At 38.1% G+C, this 26,815-nt stretch overlaps 1 protein-coding gene across 5 annotated transcripts in view; it reads left to right on the top strand.

Moving 5' to 3' along the window:
• Positions 1 to 26,815, top strand: part of RAD50 (RAD50 double strand break repair protein) — an 86,926-nt gene that overhangs the window by 37,668 nt on the left and 22,443 nt on the right. For all 5 annotated transcript variants that reach the window (XM_050792737.1, XM_050792735.1, XM_050792740.1 and 2 more), the window contains 10 exons: positions 786 to 961; positions 1,496 to 1,733; positions 9,780 to 9,969; positions 10,374 to 10,500; positions 11,257 to 11,450; positions 15,062 to 15,172; positions 15,566 to 15,658; positions 15,733 to 15,846; positions 22,598 to 22,725; positions 24,674 to 24,898. In XM_050792737.1, coding sequence (XP_050648694.1) covers positions 786 to 961; positions 1,496 to 1,733; positions 9,780 to 9,969; positions 10,374 to 10,500; positions 11,257 to 11,450; positions 15,062 to 15,172; positions 15,566 to 15,658; positions 15,733 to 15,846; positions 22,598 to 22,725; positions 24,674 to 24,898 — 1,596 coding nt within the window. The remainder of the gene's footprint in view (positions 1 to 785; positions 962 to 1,495; positions 1,734 to 9,779; positions 9,970 to 10,373; positions 10,501 to 11,256; positions 11,451 to 15,061; positions 15,173 to 15,565; positions 15,659 to 15,732; positions 15,847 to 22,597; positions 22,726 to 24,673; positions 24,899 to 26,815) is intronic.

Below are 26,815 nucleotides of genomic sequence, written 5' to 3'. Positions count from 1 at the left end.
TCATCTGTATTAGTTACTTTTTTCCAAAATTTTACTGTGACTCACGATGGGTAGTCATGATGAAGAAGCATGTGTGCAGTAACACACATTTATCTGAAACCAATTTCTCAAAGTAGTATATATACATACAGCCTACTCCAATATATTACCATCTCTTCTATTTCATTTTTTAAAAATATGCTGAATACAATACATTAAATTGACTACATGGTAGCTAGTGCATCGAAACCTGCAAATTGAAAAACCATGTTATATGTAAGTATTGAGGTTGGCTAGGATGATATTTAAGAGCTAAAAATGGAGATAAATTGTGCTAGTAAGTAAAATATTTGATTAACGAGAGGGAATGACTGTTCTGGAGGCAAGTGGGTGACAGCAACAAGGAGGGAGAGGATATAAAGAAACAGTATTTACAGGAGAGTAAGGAAGTAGTATTTGTGAAAGGACTAAAGAGAATTACGGGGGTGTTCTCCTGTCTTCTTTCTGTCCAGTAGTCCCAGCAAGCATCTTGCTGGGGCTTAACCTGGGATCAAAGGCCATGAATTCCCAGAAACCAGGCAGAATCTGTGTACGTTTTTCTGGGAGCAGGCCCATGAGCAGGACTGGCAGGTGAGTCAGTGTCATAGGCGGAGAGTTAAGACAGAAGTGGACTTGTCCCTCAACTTCTAAAAAAAAGTATTTGGTCATGATTTGTTGGCAGAAATTTATCTTGTTTTTGCCTACTCAAACTTTCAAACTCATTTCTCCTATTTTAAAATGAAAATCCATATTTGTTCTTATTTTAGCAAAGAACTAGCTTCAGCTGAGCAGAATAAAAATCATATAAATAATGAACTAAAAAGAAAGGAAGAGCAGTTGTCCAGTTACGAAGACAAGCTGTTTGATGTTTGTGGTAGCCAGGATTTTGAAAGTGATTTAGACAGGCTTAAAGAGGAAATTGAAAAATCATCAAAACAGCGAGGTAAGTTTACCTACTTTATGTTATCAGGATACTCTGACACCTTTGAATTTTCATTCACAGGTAACTGTTAAGGATGGGGAATTTAAAAACCTGGTTATGGAGCCTAATGGCTTGGATTTCAGTCCTGGCTCTACAACTTACTCACTGTGTGACTTTAGGCAAGTTACTGAAACCTTCCTGTGTTTCATCGTCTGTAAAATGAGGACACAACTACCACCTGGGGTACTGAGGAGTGAATGAGATTATAGTTGTAAAACCCTTAGAACAGTGCCTGGCACAGAGAAAGCTCTCAGTAGACATTTTGTTATACTTATAATGTGTTACCAAAAAATATTTATACAAATCTGAATGTATCATGCTCTTTGGAAGAGAATATTGGAATTTTAAGTATCAGAATTTTTATTTCTTTTATAATATATTTATAAAGTAAGAATAATAAAATAAATATATTTATAGAAAAAGATGAAACCATATTGACAATACTGTATTTTATGTTTTTTCTCATTGGTGATATAACTTATTTTCTTAAAATAGCCATGCTGGCTGGAGCCACAGCAGTTTACTCCCAGTTCATTACTCAGCTAACAGATGAAAACCAGTCATGTTGCCCCGTTTGTCAGAGAGTTTTTCAGACAGAGGCTGAATTACAAGAAGTCATCAGTGATTTGCAGTCTAAACTGCGACTTGCTCCAGATAAACTCAAATCAACAGAATCAGAGCTAAAAAAAAAGGAAAAGCGGCGTGATGAAATGCTGGGACTTGTGCCCATGAGGTAAGAATAGGGATTTACCTTAACTGTACATGTAGCGGCACATTGTAAAAGGTACCTGTCTCATGCCTGGGCAGATGGTAGTTACTCAGTAACTACTCAGTAAGAACTCTGAGCTAGTATGCCCTGTCTTAGGTCACTTCTGTGATAAGAAGAGTCAATTATTTTGTTTAAAGGTAAGCTTATTTCCTTTCTTTTATTTTTCCTGAGACAGAGTCTCTCTCTGTCACCTAAGCTGGAGGGCACGATCTTGGCTCATTGCAACCTCCACCTCCCAGAAGCGATTCCCATGCCTCAGCCTCCTCAGTAGCTGGGATTACAGGCATGCACCACCATGCCCAGCTAATTTTTGTAATTTTTAGTAAAGATGGAGTTTCACCATGTTGGCCAGGCTGATCTCGAACTCCTGACCTCAAGGGATTGGCCCACCTCAGCCTCCCTGGGATCACAGGTGTGAGCACCGTGCATGGCCGGTAAGCTTATTTCTTAAAATGTGAGGTAGACATAGTCTACGTTCTTTTGTATGTGTGTTTAATTCCCAAGACTTAGCTTGTGGGCATAGATTTTCACAGATTTAGGACTGTCGACTTGCCACTTTATGAACCCAGCAAAAGAATTTAACTACTGAAAAGTTCTCCCAGAAGACAGATTTTAAACTGTTTTTAATGTCTTTTCCACTTTCAAAAAGATTTTCAGTTGTTTATATTTTCCCTCACTTGTACAAGAAATTCATGTTATGTTCTGTTTACAAATAAAAATCAAGTTAGGAAATATGTGATGATTGCCTTAGTGTCTCCCAGAACATAGAGAACAAGGCTGGTCCCAGAGACCTAAGACATGACCCTCCAGGAGCTAATGGTCTGATTAAGAAGACAGGCTCTCAGAATTCAGCGTTTAGAAAACTAGGCTTAATAAAGTGCTTAACAAAATGATTCAAACAAATGTGTTAGTTAAGAAGGGAGGAGTCAGTGGATACAAAATGAGAAAAATATTTTGAGAATGAGGCAGGGAGAGAAATATAAGGCCTGGAGAAGTTCATTCAGCTCAACCGAGAGGAGATGGAAGCCAGAACATGGTGCAAAGGGAAGAGGAGTATGACCTATGCTGCAGTAGAAATGTTATCTGGAGTTTGGGCAATTATTTATAGGGATTGAATCTTGTACACTGGGGAGATAGGGCTACATTATATTCAGGCCTAGTTATAACTCTTTCTGATAGGTGATGAGGAGGAGCCAACCTAAGGGATTTAATGAAAGATGTATTTTAGGAAAATTAATCTAATATCAGTATATTGACTGAAACAGGCTCAGAAAAGCTTAGGAAGCAGAAAGTGATTGCCCTGGAAAACCAAGGAGGAGTTTCAGGAAAAGGAGAAAGAAAGGCCTAAGAAGATGTGGTTCGCGGCAGCCAACTTCTAAGATGGTCCCTAGTAATCTCGGCCTCTTAGTATTCATACCCTTGTATAGTCCCCTCTCATGCTGTTGCAGGATTGGTCTGTGTAACTGATAAAACAGGCAGAAGTGATAGTACGGCCTTTCCAACATTAGGTTATTTAAGGTACTATGGCTTCTTCTGTGCTCGCATGTGCACGTACCCTCACTCGTGTGAACTTGCTCACTCTCCCCCTCTTCTTCCCCTCTCTCACCCACTTTGTCCCCTTCTGTCTCTTGTCTGAGGGAAGCTAGCTGCCATGTTGCAAGCAGCCCTCTGGAGAGGCCCTTGTGGTAAGGACCTGAGGCCTTTGAGCAAGTGAGTTTGGAAATAGACTTTGTAGCAGTCAAGCCTTAAGATGACTGCAGTCCTGGCTTACAGCTTGATTGCAACTTCCTGCGAGACCCTGAGTGAGAAGCGTTATCTCCTGATCCTGGTATCTCTGAGAAATAATAAGTGCTGTTATTTTAAGCTGCTAAGTTTTGGGATACTTTGTTATGCAACAAGAGATAACAAATACAAGCATCAAGGGTGAAAACGAGATTATTGGGGCCACAGAGATGAGGAGACAGAAGCAGTAGTTTGAGAATAAAAAGGAAGGAGAGGAATAAGATAGTATATTGAAAAGAAAAAGATCAAATGGATAAAATTTGAAATTGGTAGAAAGTACATGTAGGAAAAATGTGAGCTTAGTTCTGTGTTAGACAGTTATACAATAAATGGCAGAAATTAACATCGTATTATAGCTGTCATCGCCCAGGCTGGAGTGCAGTGATGCAATCTTGGCTCACTGCAACCTCCACCTCCCTGGTTCAAGCAATTCCCCTGCCTCAGCCTCCCAGGTAGCTGGGATTACAGGCGCACGTCACCACACTCTGCTAATTTTTTTGTATTTTTAGTAGAGACAGGGTTTCACCATGTTGGCCAGACTGGTCTCAAACTCCTGACCTCAGGCAATCACCTGTCTCAGCCTCCCAAAGTGCTGGGATTACAGGAGTGAGCCACCGTGCTGGGCCACAGTTTCCCCTCTAAGAGTAAAGTGCATGTCTTACTTATTGTTGTATCTCCACAGTTCCGTGTATATTGCAGCTTTGATAACTGTTTGCTGAATGAATGAGAACTGTAATGTCTGTTCCAATTATTTATTGCTGTGTAACAAACCTCAAATCTATCTCACAATAATTAATTTCTCATGGTTCTGTGGTATGACTGGGCTCAGCTAGGTGGCTCTCACTTGAGGTCTTATGGTTGTAGTCAGATGTTGGCTGCAGTCATCTCAAAGTGTAACCGAGCTGGATGTTCTTGATGGCTCACGTGACTGACAGTGATGCTGACTGTTGTTTGGCAGCTCAGCTGGGGCTCTCAAAACAGGATGTCTTCACATGGCCTCTGCATGTGTCTTGGGCTTTTGGAAGCATAGTGACCGGGTTCCTAAACAGACTATCCCAAGAGTAAGTATTCCATGAACAGGAAGTGGAAGCTGCAAGTCCTTTAAGGCCTAGACTGAGAAACTGGCACAGTGACACTTCATTTTCTATTGGTCAGAGTGGTCACAGAGACTCCCAAGATTCAGTGAGGGAGGATACTGTGTCTCTTGATGGAAAGAGTATCAAAGTACTTGTGACTGACTTCAGTATATCTGCAGTAGCATCTATGTGCCATTCTGGTTACCTAGAGACTAGGCAACCACACATTTGTATATTCTATATTGTAACTTTGATAACTATTTGTTGAATGAATGAGAACTGTAGTGTCTATTCCCGTTATTTATTGCTGTGTAACAACACCCCTCAAAACTGTCTCACAAGACCGGGCACGGTGGCTCAAGCCTGTAATCCCAGCACTTTGGGAGGCTGAGACGGGCGGATCACAAGGTCAGGAGATCGAGACCATCCTGGCTAACACGGTGAAACCCGTGTCTACTAAAAAATACAAAAAACTAGCCGGGTGAGGTGGCGGGCGCCTGTAGTCCCAGCTACTCTGGAGGCTGAGGCAGGAGAATGGCGTAAACCCGGGAGGCGGAGCGTGCAGTGAGCTGAGATCTAGCCAGTGCACTCCAGCCTGGGTGACAGAGCGAGACTCCGTCTCAAAAAAAAAAAAAAAAGAACTGTCTCACAGTGATTAGTTTTTCATGGTTTCATGGGATGACTGGGCTCAGCTAGGTTATCTACCTGGCTAGTTTAGCCAGTTAAATGTCTGGTTACCACACATTTTAAGAGAACCTGAAGCTAGAAAAAGCCTAGAGGAAGCACTAAAAATGGACCAAGATGCTGGCAGGGCTGCTAAGTGAGGACACGTGTGTGGGGAAACTATTTTCATAAAGGAACCAAAACTTGAAAACCTGAAGAGCAGGGAAATGATGAACCCCCGTTTGTTTAGCAAGCTCTTAACAGAATGTCAGTGGGCCATTCTGGAAAACTGGAGAAGGATGAGTTTGGGACAAATGAGAGAGGAAGTCTTCTTCCCAATAGTAGGAAATAACATTATAAAACACGTTTTTTTTTGTTTGTTTGTTTTTTGTTTTTGTTTTTGTTTTTTTTTTGAGACGGAGTCTCGCTCTGTAGCCCAGGCTGGAGTGCAGTGGCCGGAACTCAGCTCACTGCAAGCTCCGCCTCCCGGGTTTACGCCATTCTCCTGTCTCGGCCTCCTGAGTAGCTGGGACTACAGGCGCCCGCCACCTCGCCCGGCTAGTTTTTTGTATTTTTTAGTAGAGACGAGGTTTCACCATGTTAGCCAGGATGGAAAACACGTTTTTTTAAAGTTTAAATAAATCCACAAATGGAAGGTCAATAATGAATTAAGAGGACTTGATTGATTGATAGGGTCTTGTTCCTGTCGCCCAGGCTGGAGGGTAGTGGTGTAACTGATTATAGCTCACTGAAGCCTGGAACTCTCAAGCAATCCTCCTACCTCAGCCTCCCAAAGTGCTAGGATTACAGGCATGAGCCACCATGCTCAACCAAGAGGACTTTTTGTTTTGTTTTGTTTTGTTTTTTGAAATATAGGAAAGCAATTGCCTAAGGGTACAGTCAGGTTGATTTCAAATTCCAACTCTGCTGGGTGACCTTAAGGATGTTACTTAACTCATTTGGGCCTTAGTATCCCCCACATAAAGTGAGGAGATTGACTTACATGGTCATTAAGCTTCCTACCACCTCTGGTTAAGACACTACTTTCAGATATCCCCTGGGGTCACTTTCAGAGACATTGTGGAGGTCTATTTATGATAGTCACTTAGGTGGAAGGTTATTGGTGAAGAGGAGTAAAGTAACAAGATTAAATTTATCTGTGTGCCATTTGCCTTTTCACCTTTAGAATATGCCCTTGATGCCAACACTATCATGAGAACTGTTTATTCGTGCAGCCAAGATAGGCAGTCTACTGGAGTGCAGGTAATACAGCAGTAAACAAAATGGACAAAGTCCCTGCCCTCATGGAGTTTATATTCCAGTGGGGAGGAGATGGATGACAAATAAGTGAATATATAATACACCGGGGGATGATCAGGGGCATCGAGAAAAATACAGCAAGATAAGGGAATAGGGAGTAGCTGAAGGGTGGTAGGGGGGACTTGATGAAGGTGGCATTGGAGTGGAAACTTGAGAGAAGTGAGGGAGCCAGCCATGCAGTTGTCCAGAATAATATTCCAGGCAGTACAAAATCTCTGAGACATATTTGACCGGAAGGCCAAAGGGAAGAGTTGTGGAAGATGAGCTCAGAGTAGTAGTAGGGAGCTATATCTTGCTTCTTTGCGGGAAATACTTCATTTAAAGCCTCAGATTCACCAGTACCTAATGTAAAACTAACATCATGACTGAGAACTCAGCTGAAAATATACCTGTTTATCATTTTGTATAGTACTGACTCAGATTCATTTATTATAGCACCTCATTTGAATACAAACTCAATTGGTATTTCCCCCCCATTTCTCCCACAGGTGTTTTTCAGTACCATATCTCTGTGGGCCTTTTTACACACAATCCCCTTAGAAAAGGAATGCTGTCCAAAAATAGGTGAATTGAGTTTCTGAGAAAACAAAAATCCAAAGAGTAAATTTCAAATATCTGTCTATAAAAAATGATAGGCAAGGTAATGGATATGCTAAATTACCTTTAATCATTGTACATTGTGTACATAGAACATCACATTGTACCCCATAAATGTTTACAATTATGATTTATCGAAAATATTTTTTAAAACCTTGTGAACCATGAGAAAAATTAACTCTTGAATATAAAAAATAAAATGTCATAAAAATGAAAAACAAACCCAGAGAACCCTAATAGATCTCTCTAGTGCATTCTTCAGGGAAGCTTCTCTGCTTTTTCTTAGAACACTTCTTTTGAGACAGAGTTTCACTCTTATTGCCCAGGCTGGAGTGCAGTGGCACAAATCTCGGCTCACTTGAACTCCGCCTCCTGGGTTTAAGCAGTTCTTTAGCCTCAGCTTCCTGAGTAGCTGGGATTATAGGCACCCTTCACCACACCCTGCTAATTTTTTGTATTTTTAGTAGAGATGAGGTTTCACCATGTTGGCCAGGCTGGTCTTGAACTCCTGACCTCAGGTGATCCCACCAGCCTCAGCCTCCCAAAGTGCTGGTATTACAGGCATGAGCCACCACACCCAGCCAGAACACTTCTTTTAACATCTTAGGTAATCATCAAAAAAGAGTGCACCAAAACCAGGACCATACTGATGAAAGATTTTGTGTGTGTGTATGAAAATGTAAAAATAGGGTTAAAACTGTATGTATACCTATAGTTCTTCACAGAGATGTCCCCAGTTTAATAAATGCTTGGCAATCATTATTAGGCTATCATAGCTATGTTACTTTTTAGATATTGGGCACATAATTTAAGGCCAACTACTGATCTGTGACAACAGTGTTCAAGAGGTAACATTGGCATGGAATTATTCATAATCTCCATGCCTTCATATTTGTTATACTCATATGGAATAAGAATACCTCCTATTTCTGTGGTATAAAAAACTATAGGTCTGACATGCACATGTGTTTACTGCGGCACTACTCACAATAGCAAAGACTTGGAACCAACGCAAATGCCCATCAGTGATAGACTGGATAAAGAAAATGTGGCACATATACACCATGGAGTAACTATGCAGCCATATAAAAGGATGAGTTCATGTCCTTTGCAGGGACATGGATGAAGCTGGAAACCATCATTCTCAGCAAACTAACACAGGAGAGCAGAAAACCAAACACCACATATTCTTACTCATAAGTGGGAGCTGAACAATGAGAGCACATGGACACAGGGAGGGGAACATCACACACTGGGGCCTGTCAGCTGGTGGGGGACTAGGGGAAGGATAGCATTAGGAGAAATACCTAATGTAGATGATGGGTTGATAGGTGCAGCAAACCACCGTAGCACGTGTATACCTATGTAACAAACCTGTACCCCAGAACTTAAAGCATAAAAAGTAAATAAATTAATTAAAAATTAAAAAATTTAAAAAAAAACTATATGTCTGTTGCCACAGGTCAGGTTGGCATTTCTTGATCATAGTTTGCATTTTTAAAAAATCATTAAGTAGTAGCCACTTGAGTTTCTGGTTATTCTTTTAGTTTATAATAAGACTCCCATTAGAGACCAGTTTAATTTATCATACTGCTTTGTCATACTAATTCCATATAATTTTAAATAAGAATTTGGAATATTTCTGAAGTAAATTTTTTTAAAAGATTAAATATGTGTTATTGTTTCAGAGGCATCAGCAAAAATAGTTGTCAGTACCTGCCATGGAGACAGTAGTTCATTAGCTAGAGTAATGAGTACCAGTAAAATCGGTTGACATTTTGTACCTTAAACCCATGTAGCATTTGACTTAATGGCTGGTTTCCTTCCTTTTATTCCTGTAATTTAAAAAGTTATTTTGAAATAATTTTAGGTTTACAGAAAAATTATAAAAATAATACAAATTATTCACATATATCCCTCACCCAGCTTCTCCTGATATTAACTATTTATGTACTCTGTTATAATACAGTTATCAAAACCAGGATTAACATTGGTATAATGCTACTAACTAAATTACAGACTACATCGAATTTAGCAGTTTTTCCATCAATGCCTTTTGTGTTTCAGGGTTCCATGCAGGATCCCACATAGCATCTAGTTGTTATTTCTCCTTAGGCTCCTGCAGTCTGTAACAGTCTGTCTTTATCTTTCATGACCTTAACACTTTTGGTGAATATGACCAGTTCATTAGTAGACTATTTCTCAGTTTGACAAACACCACAGTAATAATTATTGCAAGGAAGATCTGTCAGTGGATATTAAAATCAGTAGGCAGAAAGTTGAGGAGAAGCAAGATATTTACGTAGTCTCAACATTTCTCTCCTAAGATACTTATTAATTACAAAGACCAAAACAGTAACTTTACAGTGGAGAAACCTGGCCGACACCACCTAAGCCAAGTGAATAAAGATTAACATCATCAGTAATAAGACATATTGATATCATGATTCTCTACCCACTGATAGGATACCCCAATGTCACTTCTGTGGTATTCTTCCTAAAAATACACAAAACCTCAGTCTAACTGTGAGAAACATCAGATACTTTATTTTTAATTGTGTTTTCTATTTAGGCAAAGCATAATTGATTTGAAGGAGAAGGAAATACCAGAATTAAGAAACAAATTGCAGAATGTCAATAGAGACATACAGCGCCTAAAGAATGACATAGAAGAACAAGAAACACTCTTGGGTACAATAATGCCTGAAGAAGAAAGTGCTAAAGTGTGCCTGACAGATGTTACAATTATGGAGAGGTTCCAGGTAAGTTTATTGTAGTTTAAGGCAGAATAAAACTTGCTCCATGGTAGCTTGAATTTGAAGTGTGAGAGTTAAAAATAGTAGCTAGTATTCAGGTACAGGTTGTGTTTAGAATTCCCCATCCTGAATTTCAGATGCCCTCAGGGAGCAACTGCTTAGTTTACATCCCTGGGTTTAAATTTTTTAATTCATAAATTTAAAAATTAAGACAGTTGTTTGTTTTTCATTTTTAGTCAGCTTCCTTTTGTTTACATCATTTCACTTTTATACTGTTACACTTTGCTAAAATTGTATCTGGAAATGGTTTATAAGTTTAGATTTAAAAAATGATAATAGCAATTAATTTTTAAAGATTTTGAATAATGCAGTAAGTTTATTAAAGGAAATAATTTTGTTATACTCTTAAGATGGAACTTAAAGATGTTGAAAGAAAAATTGCACAACAAGCAGCTAAGCTACAAGGAATAGACTTAGATCGAACTGTCCAACAAGTCAACCAGGAGAAACAAGAGAAACAGCACAAGTTAGACACAGGTAATACAGTCTGTGTCCTTCGGTACCCATAGAGACTTCAACATTGCCAGCACATGCCTTTTATACTCAATTTTATACCTGTTACATAGACAAGGAAGTTCCTTCCAGTCCACAGTATATTCGCTCTTTTTTTCTGAAAAGCATCACTTCTCTTTGTTCTCTTACTTTGCACAACAGATTTTGAATAGTAGGAGAGTGTCAAATAAGCTGTATTCTTTTTCTTTTTTTTTTTTAAGATGGAATTTTGCTCTTGTTGCCTAGGCTGGAGTGCAGTGGTGCAATCTCAGCTCACTGCAACCTCCGCCTCCCAGGTTCAAGTGATTCTCCTGCCTCACCCTCCTGAGTAGCTGGGATTACAGGCACTCGTCACCACGCCCAGCTAATTTTTGTATTTTTTAGTAGAGGCGGGGTTTCACTGTGTTTGTCAGGCTGGTCTCAAACTCCTGACCTCGGGATTCACCCGCCTCGGCCTCCCAAAGTGCTGGGATTACAAGCATGAGCCAGTGCGCCTGGCCATGAGCTATATTCTTTCTCAGTCATACCTGCCCTGTGAGCTTTCCCTGTGAGTGGTCAGCAGGGGACATCAAGCTGATTTGGGAGCTAGCAGGGTTCTCGTTATATGTTTGTTGCAGTGGGTGGGGCCCACAGAAACTCAGCATTTGTGGATTCCATAGACTAATAAAAATGGGAAGAATTATACAAATAGTATTTTCTATACCCTTACATTAATTACTGTGTTAATATGTTCTTGTGTAGTTTCTAGTAAGATTGAATTGAATCGTAAGCTTATACAGGACCAGCAGGAACAGATTCAACATCTAAAAAGTATAACAAATGAGCTAAAATCTGAGAAACTTCAGATATCCACTAATTTGCAACGTCGTCAGCAACTGGAGGAGCAGACTGTGGAATTATCCACTGAAGTTCAGTCTTTGTACAGAGAGATAAAGGTAAGAATATCCATACATGTTTTTTGTGAAATTATTTTAATTTTATTTTTATTTTTTGAGACAGTCTCACCCTGTTGCCCAGGCTGGAGTGCAGTAGTGCAATCTCGGCTCACTGCAAGCTCCATCTCCTGGGTTCAAGCGATTCTCCTGCCTCAGCCTCCCGAGTAGCTGGAATTACAGGCGTGCACCACCACGCCCAGCTAATTTTTGTATTTAGTAGAGACGGGGTTGTGCCATTGGACAGGCTGGTCTCAAACTCCTGAACTCAGTTGATCTGCCTACCTTGGCCTCCCGAAGTGTTGGGATTACAGGCGTGAGCCACTATGCCCCACCCTATTCTTCTTTTTTAGAGACAGAGTCTTCCTCTGTCTCCCAAGCTGGAATGCAGTGGTGCAGTCACAGCTCACTCACTGCAGCCTTGACCTCCTGAGCTCAGGCAATCGTCTTGCCTCAGCCTCTCAAGTAGATGGGACTACAGGCACAACCCACCACGCCTGGCTAATTTTTAAAATTTTTGTAGAGACAGGGTCTCACTATGTTGTTCAGGCTGGTCTCAAACTCTGCCTCAAGCAATGCAGCTTTGGCCTCCCAAAATTACAGGCATACATCACCTCAGTCCACGTTTCTTTAATATGAAATGCTCCTTATTAGTGTAATGGCCAGAACTCTCAGCACCTCATTGCACTTATTCTAAAATTGACCACATAATTGGAAGTAAAACACTCTCAGCAAATGCAAAAGAACAGAAATCATAACAGTCTCTCAGACCACAGTGCAATCAAATTAGAACTCAGGATTAAGAAACTCACTCAAAACCGTACAACTACATGGAAACTGAACAACCTGCTCCCGAATGACTGCCAGTTAAAATAACGAAATGAAGGCAGAAATAAAGATGTTGTTTGAAACCAATGAAAACAAAGATACAACATACCAGAATCTCTGAGACACATTGAAAGCAGTATGTAGAGGGAAATTCATAGCACTAAATGCCCACAAGAGAAAGCAGGAAAGAGCTAAATTCGACACCCTAACATCACAATTAAAAGTACTAGAGAAACAAGAACAAACAAATTCAAAAGCTAGCAGAAGACAAGAAATAACTAAGATCAGAGCAGAACCGAAGGAGATAGAGACACAAAAAACCCTTCAAAAAAATCAATCCAGGAACTGGGTTTTTAAAAAGATCAACAAAATAGACCACTAGCCAGACTAATAAAGAAGAAAAGAGAGAAGAATCAAATAGATGCAGTAAGAAATGATAAAGGGGATATCACCACCAATCCCACAGAAAATACAGACTACCGTCAGAGAATACTATAAACACCTCCACGCAAATAAACTAGAAAATCTAGAAGAAATGGATAAATTCCTGGATATATCCACCCTCCCGAGTCTAAACCAGGAAGAAGTCAAATCCCTGAATGGACCAATAACAAGTTCTGAAATTGAGGCACTAATAGCCTGCCAACCAAAAAAGTCCAGGACCAGAGAGATTCACAGCCGAATTCTACCAGAGGTACAAAGAGGAGCCAGTACCATTCTTTCTGAAACTATTCCAAACAATAGAAAAAGAGGAAATCCTCCCTAACTCATTTTATAAGGCCAGCATCATCCTGATACCAAACCCTGGCAGACACACAACAAAAGAAGAAAATTTCAGGCCAGTATCCCTGATGTGCATCAATGCAAAAATCCTCAATAAAATACTGGCAAACTGAATCCAGCAGCACGTCAAAAAGCTTATCCACCAGGATCAAGTCGGCTTCATTCCTGGGATGCAAGGCTGGTTCAACATATGCAAATCAGTAAATGTAATCCATCACATGAACAGAACCAAAGACAAAAACCACATGATTATCTCAATAGATGGAGAAAAGACCTTCGATAAAATTCAACACCCCTTCATGCTAAAAGCTCTCAATAAACTATGTATCGATGGAACATATTTCAAAATAATAAGCTATTTATGACAAACCCACAGCCAATATCATACTGAATGGGCAAAAACTGGAAGCATTCCCTTTGAAAACCAGCTGTTATGAGGATCAAATGAAAATGGTATAATCATTCTTTGTGTGGTTCCTAAGTGATAGAACTTGTACTAGTAAGTAAAGATTTCTGGAAGAAGGAGTTTGCCATAATAAGGAAGAACTGGCTGCCTGGTTAAGCAGCAAATGTTATTGGAGGTGGTCAGGTGGTGGTTGGTTAACTCTGTATAAGGATTCCTGCTTGTACAGGAGGTTTGTCTTATCTGCAGATCCTTTATCTATAGCAGACACTCTCAGTCATAGCACTCTTTACATTTGATTCCAGATGTGGTTTCAGAATCCTTACCAGTACAGTGAGCAGGCACTCAGTTGCCACTGGAATCCTTTTGACATCCCTTATATAGATTAATCACATCTAAGACTCAACCAGTTATAAACAGTTTTAGAAACAGTCTTACCTAGGTTTATATAATTATGGGTACTCATTCAATAAGCACTAAGTATATTACTGAATAATTACTGTAAATTTTTATTTCTTAAATAATTTTGGATTACAAAATATCAGGTTCAGAATATGATATTAAAATAATACTACTTGCATTTGTATAATTTTTTACTGTTTATAAAGCACTTTGACATTGAACCATTCAGTGCCTCAGCAACCCTATTTAGATGATGAAATCTCTTTATAGAAAAAGGAATTGAGATTTACAAATGTCTCACGAGTGCCTAAGTTTATGCAGCTGATAGGAAGCAGAGTTGATTTTCTGATAGATCTTCTGACACTGAAGGCATTTGACTTCCTAACACACCATACCACTTCCCAGTATGATAAAATAGACATATATTGAAGTAATTACTAAATAATTGTATCTACCTCTATAGATTCACTCAATACTTCAGGATCTTAAAGAGCTTGGGGACCATTGTTTTGAACTGTGGTTATCATATAACTATGTTGCAGATTTAGTGTTACAAGGCTAAATAATGGGGACTTCTATTTAGTAAAATAGTTTATTATTTGAAAGCCCCGTTCCTTCCAGAATAGATGTGGACACACCAACATTAGTTTAACAGTATGCTTTTATTACCATAAAATATCTGCATAGCCTTAGCAGGCTAAGCTTAAGAACAGAAGTGTTTTTACCATGGTATTTTCATCTGTAAAAGAAAAGTCTGGACTGAATGAGCTTTCCTATTCTTTGATCATGCAGCAGTGACAGGGGTACCTATAAAATCATGAAAACTCATGCTTGAAGCCACACGCTAATATAATTGGGAGCACATGGCCTAGATTAAGAATCAAATTAGTGGTTGATGCAGTATAGTATGCATAGTGGTTAAGAGAGTGATCTCTGGAGCTGGACTGGGTTAAAATCTTGGCTGATTCATTTATTGGCTGTTGTGACCCTGGACAAGTCATTCTCTGTGTCTGTTTGCTCATGTGAAATATAGGACTGAAAATGATGGTACTGTCCTCATAGGGTCATTGAAAGGAGCAAATGCGTTGACATTTAGAGCCTGGCACATAGAAAGTGCTTTTATTAAGGCTGTGAAGTCTGACACCTAAAGTAAGATAATGGAATATTATATAATACTTTATCTTTTTTATATTTTTAGGATGCTAAAGAGCAGGTAAGCCCTTTGGAAACAACGTTGGAAAAGTTCCAGCAAGAAAAAGAAGAAATAATCAACAAAAAAAATACAAGCAACAAAATAGCACAGGATAAAGTAAGATTTCATTTATATATTTACTTATCAAATACCTGTATTAAACTTACGTTCATAGCACCATGTTGGACACTGTTATTCCACATGAAATTAAATAGCATAAGATAAATAGTATTTTCAGATTCATGGTATAATTTTGACATTAGAAATTCTTGTTAGAACAAGGATTAGAGGTAAATTATTTTGCTGCTTGATCTAAAATAGAAGTTAAGGATTAAGATTAATTAATCCATTCCTATAGGTGAGAAAGGGACTTGTCTGAGATCATAAAATTCAGCAGTGGTGGAAACTGGAACCCAAGGTTCATAACTTCTCAGCCAGTGTTTTACTGTGTTCTCCTGTTATGTGCCCTTAAGTACAACCAGTGTAAATTTAATGAATATTTTTCTACAGCTGAATGATATTAAAGAGAAGGTTAAAAATATTCATGGTTATATGAAAGACATTGAGAATTATATTCAAGATGGGAAAGACGACTATAAGAAGGTAATTTAAAACTTAAAATTATTTATTTGATTGTGTTTTTATTTCATGTGCTTAAAGAATTTTCTTTTTTGTAGCAAAAAGAAACTGAACTTAATAAAGTAATAGCTCAACTAAGTGAATGCGAGAAACACAAAGAAAAGATAAATGAAGATATGAGAATCATGAGACAAGATATTGATACACAGAAGGTAGGTCTGTTTTGCTTATGGTGTCACTTACACCTATGACATTCTTTGCTATAGTTTTATTTTCAATAGAAGATCCATTGAATAGAAATGCAAAAAGTAAAGAGGCCAAGCTTAAGCTTGGTGGCTCACACCTGTAATCCCAGCACTTTGGGAGGCCAAGGTGGGTGGATCACTTGAGGCTGGAAGTTCAAGACCAGCCTGGCCAACACAGTGAAACTCTGTCTCTACTAAAAATACAAAAATTAGCCGGCCGTGGTGGCGCACACCTGTAGTCCCAGCTACTTGGGAAGCTGAGGTATGAGAATCACCTGAACCTGGGAGGCGGAGGCTGCAGTGAGCTGTGATCACGCCGCTGCACTCTAGCCTGAGCGACAGAGTGAGACTCTGTCTCAAAAAAGAAATACAAAAAGTAAAGAAAAATAATTCCAATAACGTTCTTATTTCATTTATTTGTTATTTTTATTTTCAGTAAAAGACTCGTAGTTAAAGTTTGAATATAAAGGCTTAAAACTAAAAGTGTTCCTCCCCTTCTTCTGATTCTCAATCTCACTTCTACATGTCATTAACTGTTACACTTATTTGTTTTTAAAGAAGTTTTATTCATATACCAGCAGATAGATAGGTAGATACATTTGGGGTGTGTGTGTGTGTGTGTGTGTGTATATATATATATATATTTAAATTTACCTTTATGGATGGGGTCGTGTCATATTATTCTGTACCTTTTTTCACTTAATTTGATTTTACATATCAACTCACAGATATATCACATTCTTTTGAATGATCATTTAATGATTTTAATGATCAGTTTCTTTTTGCTACAAAAAAGAAAATTCTTTAAGCACAATAAATAAAAACACAATCAAATGTGTTTTATGTTTAATGATTTAATGATTATAGTCCATTTTGTGCATATACCAGAACTTACTCAGATTGATTTCATTTCCTTATCATAAACTGTGTGACAGTGAATATCTTTAACATATATCTGTATCTTTTCTTATTCTAACATATCTTTATGTAGCATAAATTCACAAAAGTGGGATTAAGGTTTAATAATCTTGAAAGTTATCTGTAAGGAAAATATATATTAGGTCATTTTCCAGTTGATCCCTTTATCATTTATTTTCTCTATTAACGAAATTAATTTCTATCGTATAATCAAAATCATTTCAAAAAGCCATCATCACATGCTTTATGCAAGCATGGTAGTTAATGCCTTTAAAAACTATACCATTTCTCTGTTCTTACTGTTTTAAACAAAATTTACTATTTGAATGCCTTAACCACTCGGTTATAAGTCATTGCTAAAAATCATTTGGAAGATTAGTTACATTAGTTTTCTGCTGGGTCTCTTTCTGTAGCACCAAGAATTTCAAATATATGAAATATCAGTCAAAGGGAAATCAAATCTCTGCCTGGCCTAATACATATTGAATAATGTGTACATTTATGATGCATATATAACAAAATAGCTCTAGCTTTTATGTAGTTGCCTATATAAAAATCACAGTCTATAAATTCGCAGCAGCTCTCTGTATACATATACAAAATTGTTAAGATTAATAATCTATGAACCTTTTAAGGTGATAGTCTAAATTTAGTGGATCTGATGGTATTAGTTTATTTTGTAACCTTCCTTGTTCCAGAAATTGTTTACTTAGTTATATACAATAGAGCAAAGATAAGTGTATTTCAGATTAATGGGAAAACAAGGCAGTGTAGAAATTAGGGCAAGAAAGTAATGAAACCAGGAGAGAAGTGTATAAAACGTTTGCATGAAGTCTGATGTGCTTGCTAAAGATTCTAGTAGTCAAATGAAGAGAGGAGGCCGGGCGCAGTGACTCACGCCTGTAATCCCAACACTTTGGGAGGCCAGGGTGGGTGGATCACCTGAGGTCAGGAATTCAAGACCAGCCTGGCCAACATGGTAAAGCCCCATCTCTACTGAAAATACAAAAATTAACCAGGTGTGGCGACACGCACCTGTAATCCCAGCTACTCAGGAGGCTGAGGCAGGAGAATCACTTGAACCTCAGAAGCAGAGGTTGCAAGTGAGCCAAGATCACGCCATTGCACTTCAGCCTGGGTGACAAGAGTGAAACTCTGTCTCAAAAGAAAAAAAAAAAGGCCAGGCGCACGGTGGCTCACGCCTGTAATCCCAGCACTTTGGGAGGCCGAGGCAGGCGGATCACGAGGTCAGGAGATCGAGACCATCCTGGCTAACACAGTGAAACCCCGTCTCTACTAAAAAAATACAAAAAATTAGCCAGGCATGGTGGTGGGCGCCTGTAGTCCCAGCTACTCAGGAGCCTGAGTCAGGAGAAGCGTGAACCTGGGAGGCAGAGCTTGCAGTGAGCCAAGATTGTGCCACTGCACTCCAGCCTGGGTGACAGAACCAGACTCCGTATTTAAAAAAAAAAAAAAAAAAAAAGAAGAGAGGAAGTCACAATTAGTCAAGATTCACATTGTGTCAGTGCTAAAAGGAGACCAGTTTCCTGTACTGACTACCGACTATTCATAGAAAGGAAGACATGTATAGTCTTCAACAGACTTCATAGGGCTTATAAAAAAGAAAAAAATACAGTGTATTTCAGCATCATTATTCCTTGATATGAGGTTCTGTAGAAGGTGGTATGATTGAAGCCTGAAATAAATGTTAGTGTTTAGAAAGCAAAGGTTCTTAGCTAGAGGCACCTGTAAATCGTCTGAGTTTTTCCACTTCTAGGTATAGAACTAAGAAAATTGAAGACATATGTTCCCACAACAACTTGTACAAGAATGCTCGTAGCAGCATTATTTGTAATAGTCAAAATATGGACACACCCAAATGACCATCAACTAATGAGCAGATAAACAAAATATGGTATATCCATATAATGGAATATTATTCAGCCATAAAAAGGATACATGCTACAACATGCATGAACCCTTAAGACATGCTAAGCAAAAGAAGCTAGTCACAAAAGGCTGCATAATGTATGATTCCACTTATAATAAATGTACAGATTAGGTAAATCCAGTGACAGACAGCAGATTAGTGTTTTCAGGGGCTAGAGGTGAGGAAGGAATAGAGTGACTGCTATTGAATATGAGATTTCCTTTTGGGGTGATCAAATGCTCTGGAATTGGATAGTGGTGATGGTTGTATAACCACCTAAATAAACTAAAACTGCTAAATTGTACACATTTAAATAGTGAATTTTGTGGAATATTAATTACATCTCAGTTTTTTTTAAATCACTTAGGTTATTAAAAATACATGTGTTGGCCAGGTGCAGTGGCTCATGCCTGTAATCCCAGCACTTTGGGAGGCCGAGGCAGGCAGATTGCTTGAGCCTGGGAGTTCCAGACTATCCTGGCAATATGGCGAAACCCCATCTCTACAAAAAATTAGCCAGGTGTGATGGTGCGCACCTGTAGTCCCAACTACTCCGGAGGCTGAAGTCGGGGGATTGCTTAAGCTGGGGAGTTCAAGGCTGCAGTGAACTCTTATTGTTCCACTGTACTCCAGCCTGGGCAACAGAGCAAGACCCTGTCTAAAAAAAAAGTCTATGTCTCCAATCCACAACAGTAAATCAGAATCTTGGGGGTTTCGGCAGAGATATGTGTGTTTTGTTGAAATTCCTTAGAGCTTCTGATGTATACCCTTAGCTGTCAGTAACTGAGCCAGCACTGGATGGACTGCATAGCTTTCAGGCAGTCTTCTAGAAGTGGCGTTATTCCCAGCCAGACTTTTGGTGGACATTGGACTGTAATCTGTTCAGCATGCCACTCTCTCACAGGTGTCTAGAATGCAGCTAATTTTTATGTTTCCATAGGTGACCAGCTGCATGCATTAACTGTCGTCTGAGTTGGATAGTTGGGATTAATATTTAAGAGCTGAGGAGCCTAACAGTCACTTGTTTACCTACTGATCTAAGCCCTGCTAAATTTAGTCCACAGAATAAAATAATTTGGAAACTTAATAAACCGCCTTTCTCAGTTTTCAGATGAAGGAATATATGAAGAGAACTGGAGGTGACCTGACTTGCTCAAGGTCCCAAAAAGTAGTAACAGGTAGAACTGGTGCCTACACTATCAGATTTCTAGTAGAATGGAAAAAATAGTTGTGATACACTATAACTGCATCTGATTTTTTTTCCCCTTCCTTTCTCTAATATTTTATATTTTGTAGACTATAATTGGAATTCTCACTGCTTAAAGTACAAAGGACAAATTTGACCCAAAAGGCATTTTATTAGCGATTACTGAGTCAGGCACTATATTGATTACATACACTTATACCTTTAATCTTCACAATACTTCTTTATTTATTTATTTATTTATTTTTGAGATGGAGTCTTGCTCTCTCACCCAGACTGGAGTGCAGTGGCACAATCTCGGCTCACTGCAACCTTCACCTCCCGGGTTCAAGTAATTCTCCTGCCTCAACCTGCCAAGTACCTGGGGCTACAGGCGAGTGCCACCAGGCCTGGCTAATTTTTGTAATTTTAGTAGAGGTGGGGTTTCACTATGTTGACCAGGCTGATCTCAAACTCCTGACCTCAAGTAATCCACCCGCCTTGACCTTCCAAAGTGCTGGGATTACAGGTGTGAGCCACCGCACCTGGCCACACAATAGTTCTTTATGATAGGTAGTATTATTATTGACCATGTTACAAGCAAACTGAGGTTCAGAGAATTTAAACTAATTTGCCCAAAGTTATCCAGTTTAAAAGTAATAACACTGATTTGAGCCTAGATGTATCTGACTTCGAAGCATTGTACTCTTGTTGTGGTATATACTGTCTTTGAAAACTAGAAGAATAATGGAAGCTGACTTAAAAGAAAGAAATGCCTAGCTTTCTGGTAACAATGCAGGTAGACAGACCCGCAACAATATTTTGTGCCAAAAATCAATCTCATCTAGAAATGTGATAGCACTTTAAAGAGTCCTTTCATGCAATCGTGAAAGCAAATTCAAATGTTCTATGGTATTAGATGAAAGTAAGTAGTAGCACATTCCCTTGTTCCTAACAAGGAACAACAAGTATAGTCCCCCAGAGTAGAACCTTGGTAAGTCACAGCAGCTACAGTGGCACATTAGGTTTCCTTAGCAACAAAGGACATTTATAACCATGCCATTTTAGTCACCTTTAACTGCCTATAATAATGCCTTTAGTAGATATGTATTCAGTTGTTTCAGTATCTCTCGGGGGGGATTGGTTCCAGGACCCCCCAATACAACAGATACCGAAATCTAGGATGCTCAAGTCCTTTATATAAAATGGCATATCTAGTGTTTGCATATAGCCTATCCATATCCTGTGATATACTTTAATTTCTATATTGCTTTTGATATTAATATGTAAATGATATGTAGTTTTTATATTGTATTATTTTAAATTTGTGTTTTTTTATTGTACTGTTACTTTTTATTGTATTTTTTTCCCCAGTATTTTTGATCCATGGTTAGTTGAATCCATAGATGTGGACCCTGTGGATAAACTGTATGTTTATATTATTTCCAGGAAAAATTAAGGTAGCCTTACTTTCTGTTAAAAAAGAAAAAAAAAAAAAACTCTAAAAATAATCACACACAGATGGGCAGAATTGGATATGAACATTAAGCATGTGAGAGAAATCCTTGATTTCCCTCTCCCATCTACCAGTCCCTGGCCTTTACTGTTGGTGCAAGATATTGCCACAGGTCTGTCTATCTCTCTCACTTCCCGCATCACTGAGTTTAGCTTAGCTGCAAGGGCTATTGCAGGAGGGTCCCACCTCCCTCTTTGAGAAATCCTTACTCCAAACTCAGGATAAGTTTTCTACACACAGGATTTGTGGACCAATTTCTTTCTGCAGGAATTTTTTTTTTTTTCCTAAATTCCAAAGAATCAACTTACAAACTGTTTTCTAATGATTGTCTCTTGACACCATAGTTCGTTTTGATCACCAGGAAAACCACTGAAATAATTTTGTTGTTGCTGCTGCTGCTAAGTGTGATTGAGTCTTTTCTGAAGGACAAAACTACTCAACAAGAACAGCCAATTTTTTGAAATTTCATTTCAGTGGCTAAGAAAGTATCAAGTTCATAGATATATAGTACTATTGTGGCACTTCTTCTTGCCTTGAGTGATGATTATTTGTCAGCCTAAAGGTAGAAGCTGTAGGTAACATATACCTCACAGGTTCTAATAGTCTTGGTACATGTTGGGAGACAGAACTAGGAAGAAAAAGTTGGGGAAGACTTCAATAGTAGTATTGATCTCTTATGATCTTTTAGGTCAGTAGGCTTTATCATGGAGTTCCTATGCAGAATGATCCACTGGGGAAATAGGTATTAAAATATCTAGTTATATTTTTAATTTTACCATTTAAAATTTCTGTTTTGTATGTTTTTAAGTGAACACCATTTCATAGCATTGTTTTCTAAATATTTTAATACTGTATAAGTAAATAAGTACATAGATATATGCTCACATCATTGTGAGACTCCCCATCAAACAGTAGACCTGGTTTTTAGATTATGGTCATGAAAGCAGTAAAAGCTGCACTACAGGAGGTATTACACTTGTGACTATGGGTGGGGATGGGCCATCCAGATTGCCCCAGACCTGGAGATTCCTTCACACTGGCTTGTTCTCCCTCTGTTGAACTTCACATGATTCTAAGACAGACATGGCACTTCCTATCAGCAGTTGCCTGTTACAGATTTCACGTTAGTAACTTGGTTATTTTTGTTAACTAATTTAATGTTTACCTTTAGATACAAGAAAGGTGGCTACAGGATAACCTTACTTTAAGAAAAAGAAATGAGGAACTAAAAGAAGTTGAAGAAGAAAGAAAACAACATTTGAAGGAAATGGGTCAAATGCAGGTTTTGCAAATGAAAAAGTATGCTTTTAAAATAATCTTCGGTTTAAATAAAAGTCTTTATTATTGGAATGTGAAGAATGTTAAATACCTGTTTTAAATGAATTTTAGCCTCAGCCTAGTATCCTTTGAGAGTTACTAGAAGGTGAACAGTGTTTTGATACAATTATATTTCATGGCCTTAAGAACTTTATTACTGCAGAAGTGATATAGAATTGGTAATCACATTGTAGTGATGAGCCTTAGTTATTCAGTATTGAACATGCTTAGTCCCCATACATCTGCTAGCCTGCTGCACAAAATAGTGGTACTAAGCATAAAGAATATGGAGCTGTGGACCTTGCCTGGGTCAGAGATTGTACAGTCTATAATATTGTCAGTGGAGTTGTTGCCAGTGATTTATCCACAGAGATTCAGTCTAGATTTTCTCATTTGTAATTATGTGTCCACCAGAGCATTTCTTTTGAAAGATGAGTCTCATTCTTCCTTTATCTGGTCTTATGGTTACTTATTGTAGTTGCTGCCTTCCTGGTAGACCAGAAAAGATTTTATTCCTGCCTTGACTGCCTTAGAGTTGCCTTAGGAATTCTGTAAGAACCTTGTTGATGCTAAGGCACTAGACTGGTATAAAAGGTTGTACTAGGCAAATACGTAGATTGCGAACCATCTCACCTGGTTAAATCCAGGCTTCTCATTTATTAAACCTTTCCTTGTAGAGTTTTCATGTCTTCTTGAATTTATATGGAAATATGAATGAAAAAAATGCTCAGGTTTTTCTAAAGGATATAGTAAAGTGAATTTTAACTTTATTTATAAAGCCTAACAAATGGTTAATCCTGTGTTATGTTTAAGTACTCTTAGTTTAGCTATTTAAAATCTCTTTCCTATATCAGGGAAATCAGATTTTATAATTAGAAGAGCTCATCATCTTCAGAATCTTCTTTTTTTTATGCATTATACACACTTAGACCCAGAAAAATCACAGAGGAAATTATGATGAAAGCCAAGAATATGACCTTAATATGCTAGTTTCCAAGCCTCAGTTCTTTTACACTATGCTTTCCATGGCAAGTTGGAAAAGTAATGCTTCTAGAAGAAATTTTGAAATGAAATAATATATTCGTGGCTACTAAAGACCAAAACCAGATATTTTAAAAATTTCTTCTGTGATTGGTATATAACAGTACTTTTTACATTCATTCACATTACTAAGTACAACTATTTTTCAAACCTTTCTTCAACCAGGACATAACAGAAATGCCAACAAGACATGTAATCCAGTCAACTCTGTAAGGATGCCCATAAACTTGAGAGCAGTGCCTGACACATGAGGATGCTTAATAAGTGATTGTTAAACACATGAAGATTTTTAAAGCAAACGTTGAAATTTGTACAGTCTGCCAAATTATCAGAAAAGTTTGAATATTTTACTTCTTTTGGTCATTACTATGGGTTTTATACTTGGGCAAGAGAAATTTTGTTTTCATGGAGGAATCTAGATTTTTAATAGGTATTACTGCAGATAATTAATATATGATTTAATTCGTGTTATGCCTTTGACATGAGCAAAATGATGAAGCCTGTTATCCATAACTTCTTAGTGTTGATAATTGTGCATTCTCAGCTCACAATCAGAAGTTTGTGAATTTGTAATATTAATCACCAGAATGCTTAGCGTCTAAAGGCCGGGAACTTTATCAGTGATAACATGCTATGAGGGTTCTCTGTTCAACACACAAAAATTAGCTGTTTAGCAACCTATGTGGGGCAGAGATATGGAAGGAAGAGAGGGTTTTGTTTTTGTTTTTTTTTTAGTACCAAAGCCCTAAATAATAAGCAAGGAGAGACTCTGTTACACGATTCCTAAGGAGAATGATACTTAACCTGTCTAAAGAAATCTATGACTTTTCCACTTCAGATTGTTAAAAGCTAAAAAATGGTCCTCATTTGTCATTTTCATTTTTTACAGTGAACATCAGAAGTTGGAAGAGAACATAGACAATATAAAAAGAAATCACAGTTTGGCATTAGGGCGACAGAAAGGTTATGAGGAAGAAATTATTCATTTTAAGAAAGAACTTCGAGAACCACAATTTCGGGATGCTGAGGAAAAGTATAGAGAAATGATGATTGTTATGAGGACAACAGAACTTGTGAACAAGGATCTGGATATTTATTATAAGACTCTTGACCAGTAAGTATTAGACTGGGGATTTTCTTATTGCAATGAATATTAACATATTTTAGTAATCTTTTCTCATTTTTTTCTTTTTATTTTTCTTTTTTTTTTTTTTTTTTTTTTTTTTTTGAGACGGAGTTTCACTCTTGTTTCCCAGGCTGGAGTGCAATGGCACGATCTCAGCTCACTGTAACCTCTGCCTCCCAGGTTCAAGAGATTCTCTTGCCTCAGCCTCCCAAGTAGCTGAGATTATAGGTGCATGCCACCATGCCGGGCTGATCTTGTATTTTTAGTAGAGACGGGGTTTCTCCATGTCAGGCTGGCCTCGAACTCCTGACCTGAGGTGATCCGCCCACCTCAGCCTCCCAAAGTGCTGGGATTATAGGCGTGAGCCACCATGCCTGGCCTCTCATTTTTTCTTTTTAAATATGATATTTTATGTATACCATGCAATGGAAAAATATATGTACATATGTAAACACACACTAGCTTAAGTTATGAAGTTAAGATATAAAGCATATTAATATCTAGGAGTATTCATGATACTACCTCCCTTTAACCAATCTACCATTATCACTAATTGGCATCCACTTAGATGCTCCCTTCTTATCTCAACCTTCTGTCATCCCCATTCCCTGTAACCAGTGACAAAGATTTTTACTTTCTCTGCTTTTTTAAAAAACAGTTTTATCATATATATGTCGTATTTTAAACTTTTTAAAAATGATACGATATTCTAGGATTTGCTCTTTTATTTGGATTTGCTTTTGTTTATCCGTGTTGTTTGTGGCCATAGTTCATTCATTTTCACTGACGTACAGAATCTACTATGGGAATAGACCACAGTGGACCCATTCTCCTATAGAGGGACATTTGGGGTTTTTTCTCAGGTCTTGTCATGTCTTCTGGAGGAAAGGTGTAAGGTTATATTTGTGGGAGTGCATTGCGGAGTATGCTCAATTTTACAAAATAATGTTGTTTTCCAGAAATGACTTTACTGATTTATACCACTAGCAGGTATTATAAGGGTTTCTTTGATGGATCCTGTGACATTGGTTTTATAAATTTCTTAATGTTTTCCAACCTCATGGGTTTAAAATGATGAATCATTGTTTATTCATTATTAGTCTTGTCTTTCTGTGTGTTTTGGGACAGTCTCTTTTTGTCACCTAGGCTAGAGTGCAGTGGTGCAATCATAGTTCAGTGTAACCTCGAACTCCTGGGCTCAAGCAGTCCTCCCGCTTCAGCCTCCCAAAGTGCTGGGATCACAGGTGTGAGGCATTGTTCCTGGCCCTATTGGTCTTATTGATTTAAATGTGTTCTTTATCTCTTCTGCATTTCAATTCCTTTTCAGTTATATGTATTACAAAAGTCTTTTCAAACATTATGCTTATCTTTTTTACTTAGCATCTTTTGATGACACTGGATTTGATTTTGAGTTAGTTGAATTTAGCAACCTTTTCTGGTTAGCTCCTTGTGTGTCTTGTTAAGAAATCCTTCCCTACTCCTATATTTTTGTCTAAAAGTTTTAAATTTTGCTTTTCACATACAAGTACATTTAAGTATTCTAAGTTGAACTTTTTCCTTTATGAATAACCGGTTGTCTTGGCTTTATTTATTGATAGACTATCCTTCTCTCAGTGACCTTCAGTGTCATTTCTGTCATATATCAGAATTCCCTATGTGCCTGGGTTGGCCTGGATTCTCTATTCTACTTAATTGGTCATTTTATCTATCTCTGTGCCATTTCGCACACCATCTTAATTACGTATAGCAGAATTTTCTTTATCCAGCGTATGTCTGTCTTTTAACCAGTGAATTTAGTCCTTTCATATTCATTGTGATTACTCAATTGAGTTGGATTTATTTCTGCCATCTTTTTTTCCTTTTCTGCCTTTTTGAGATGGATTTATTTTTCTTGACTCCTCCTTT

The sequence above is a fragment of the Macaca thibetana genome, chromosome 6, assembly GCF_024542745.1.
Source record: "Macaca thibetana thibetana isolate TM-01 chromosome 6, ASM2454274v1, whole genome shotgun sequence".
Taxonomy (NCBI): Eukaryota; Metazoa; Chordata; class Mammalia; order Primates; family Cercopithecidae; genus Macaca; species Macaca thibetana.
Note: the sequence above shows the minus strand (reverse complement) of the source record. Positions and strands in the feature narration are given on the sequence as shown.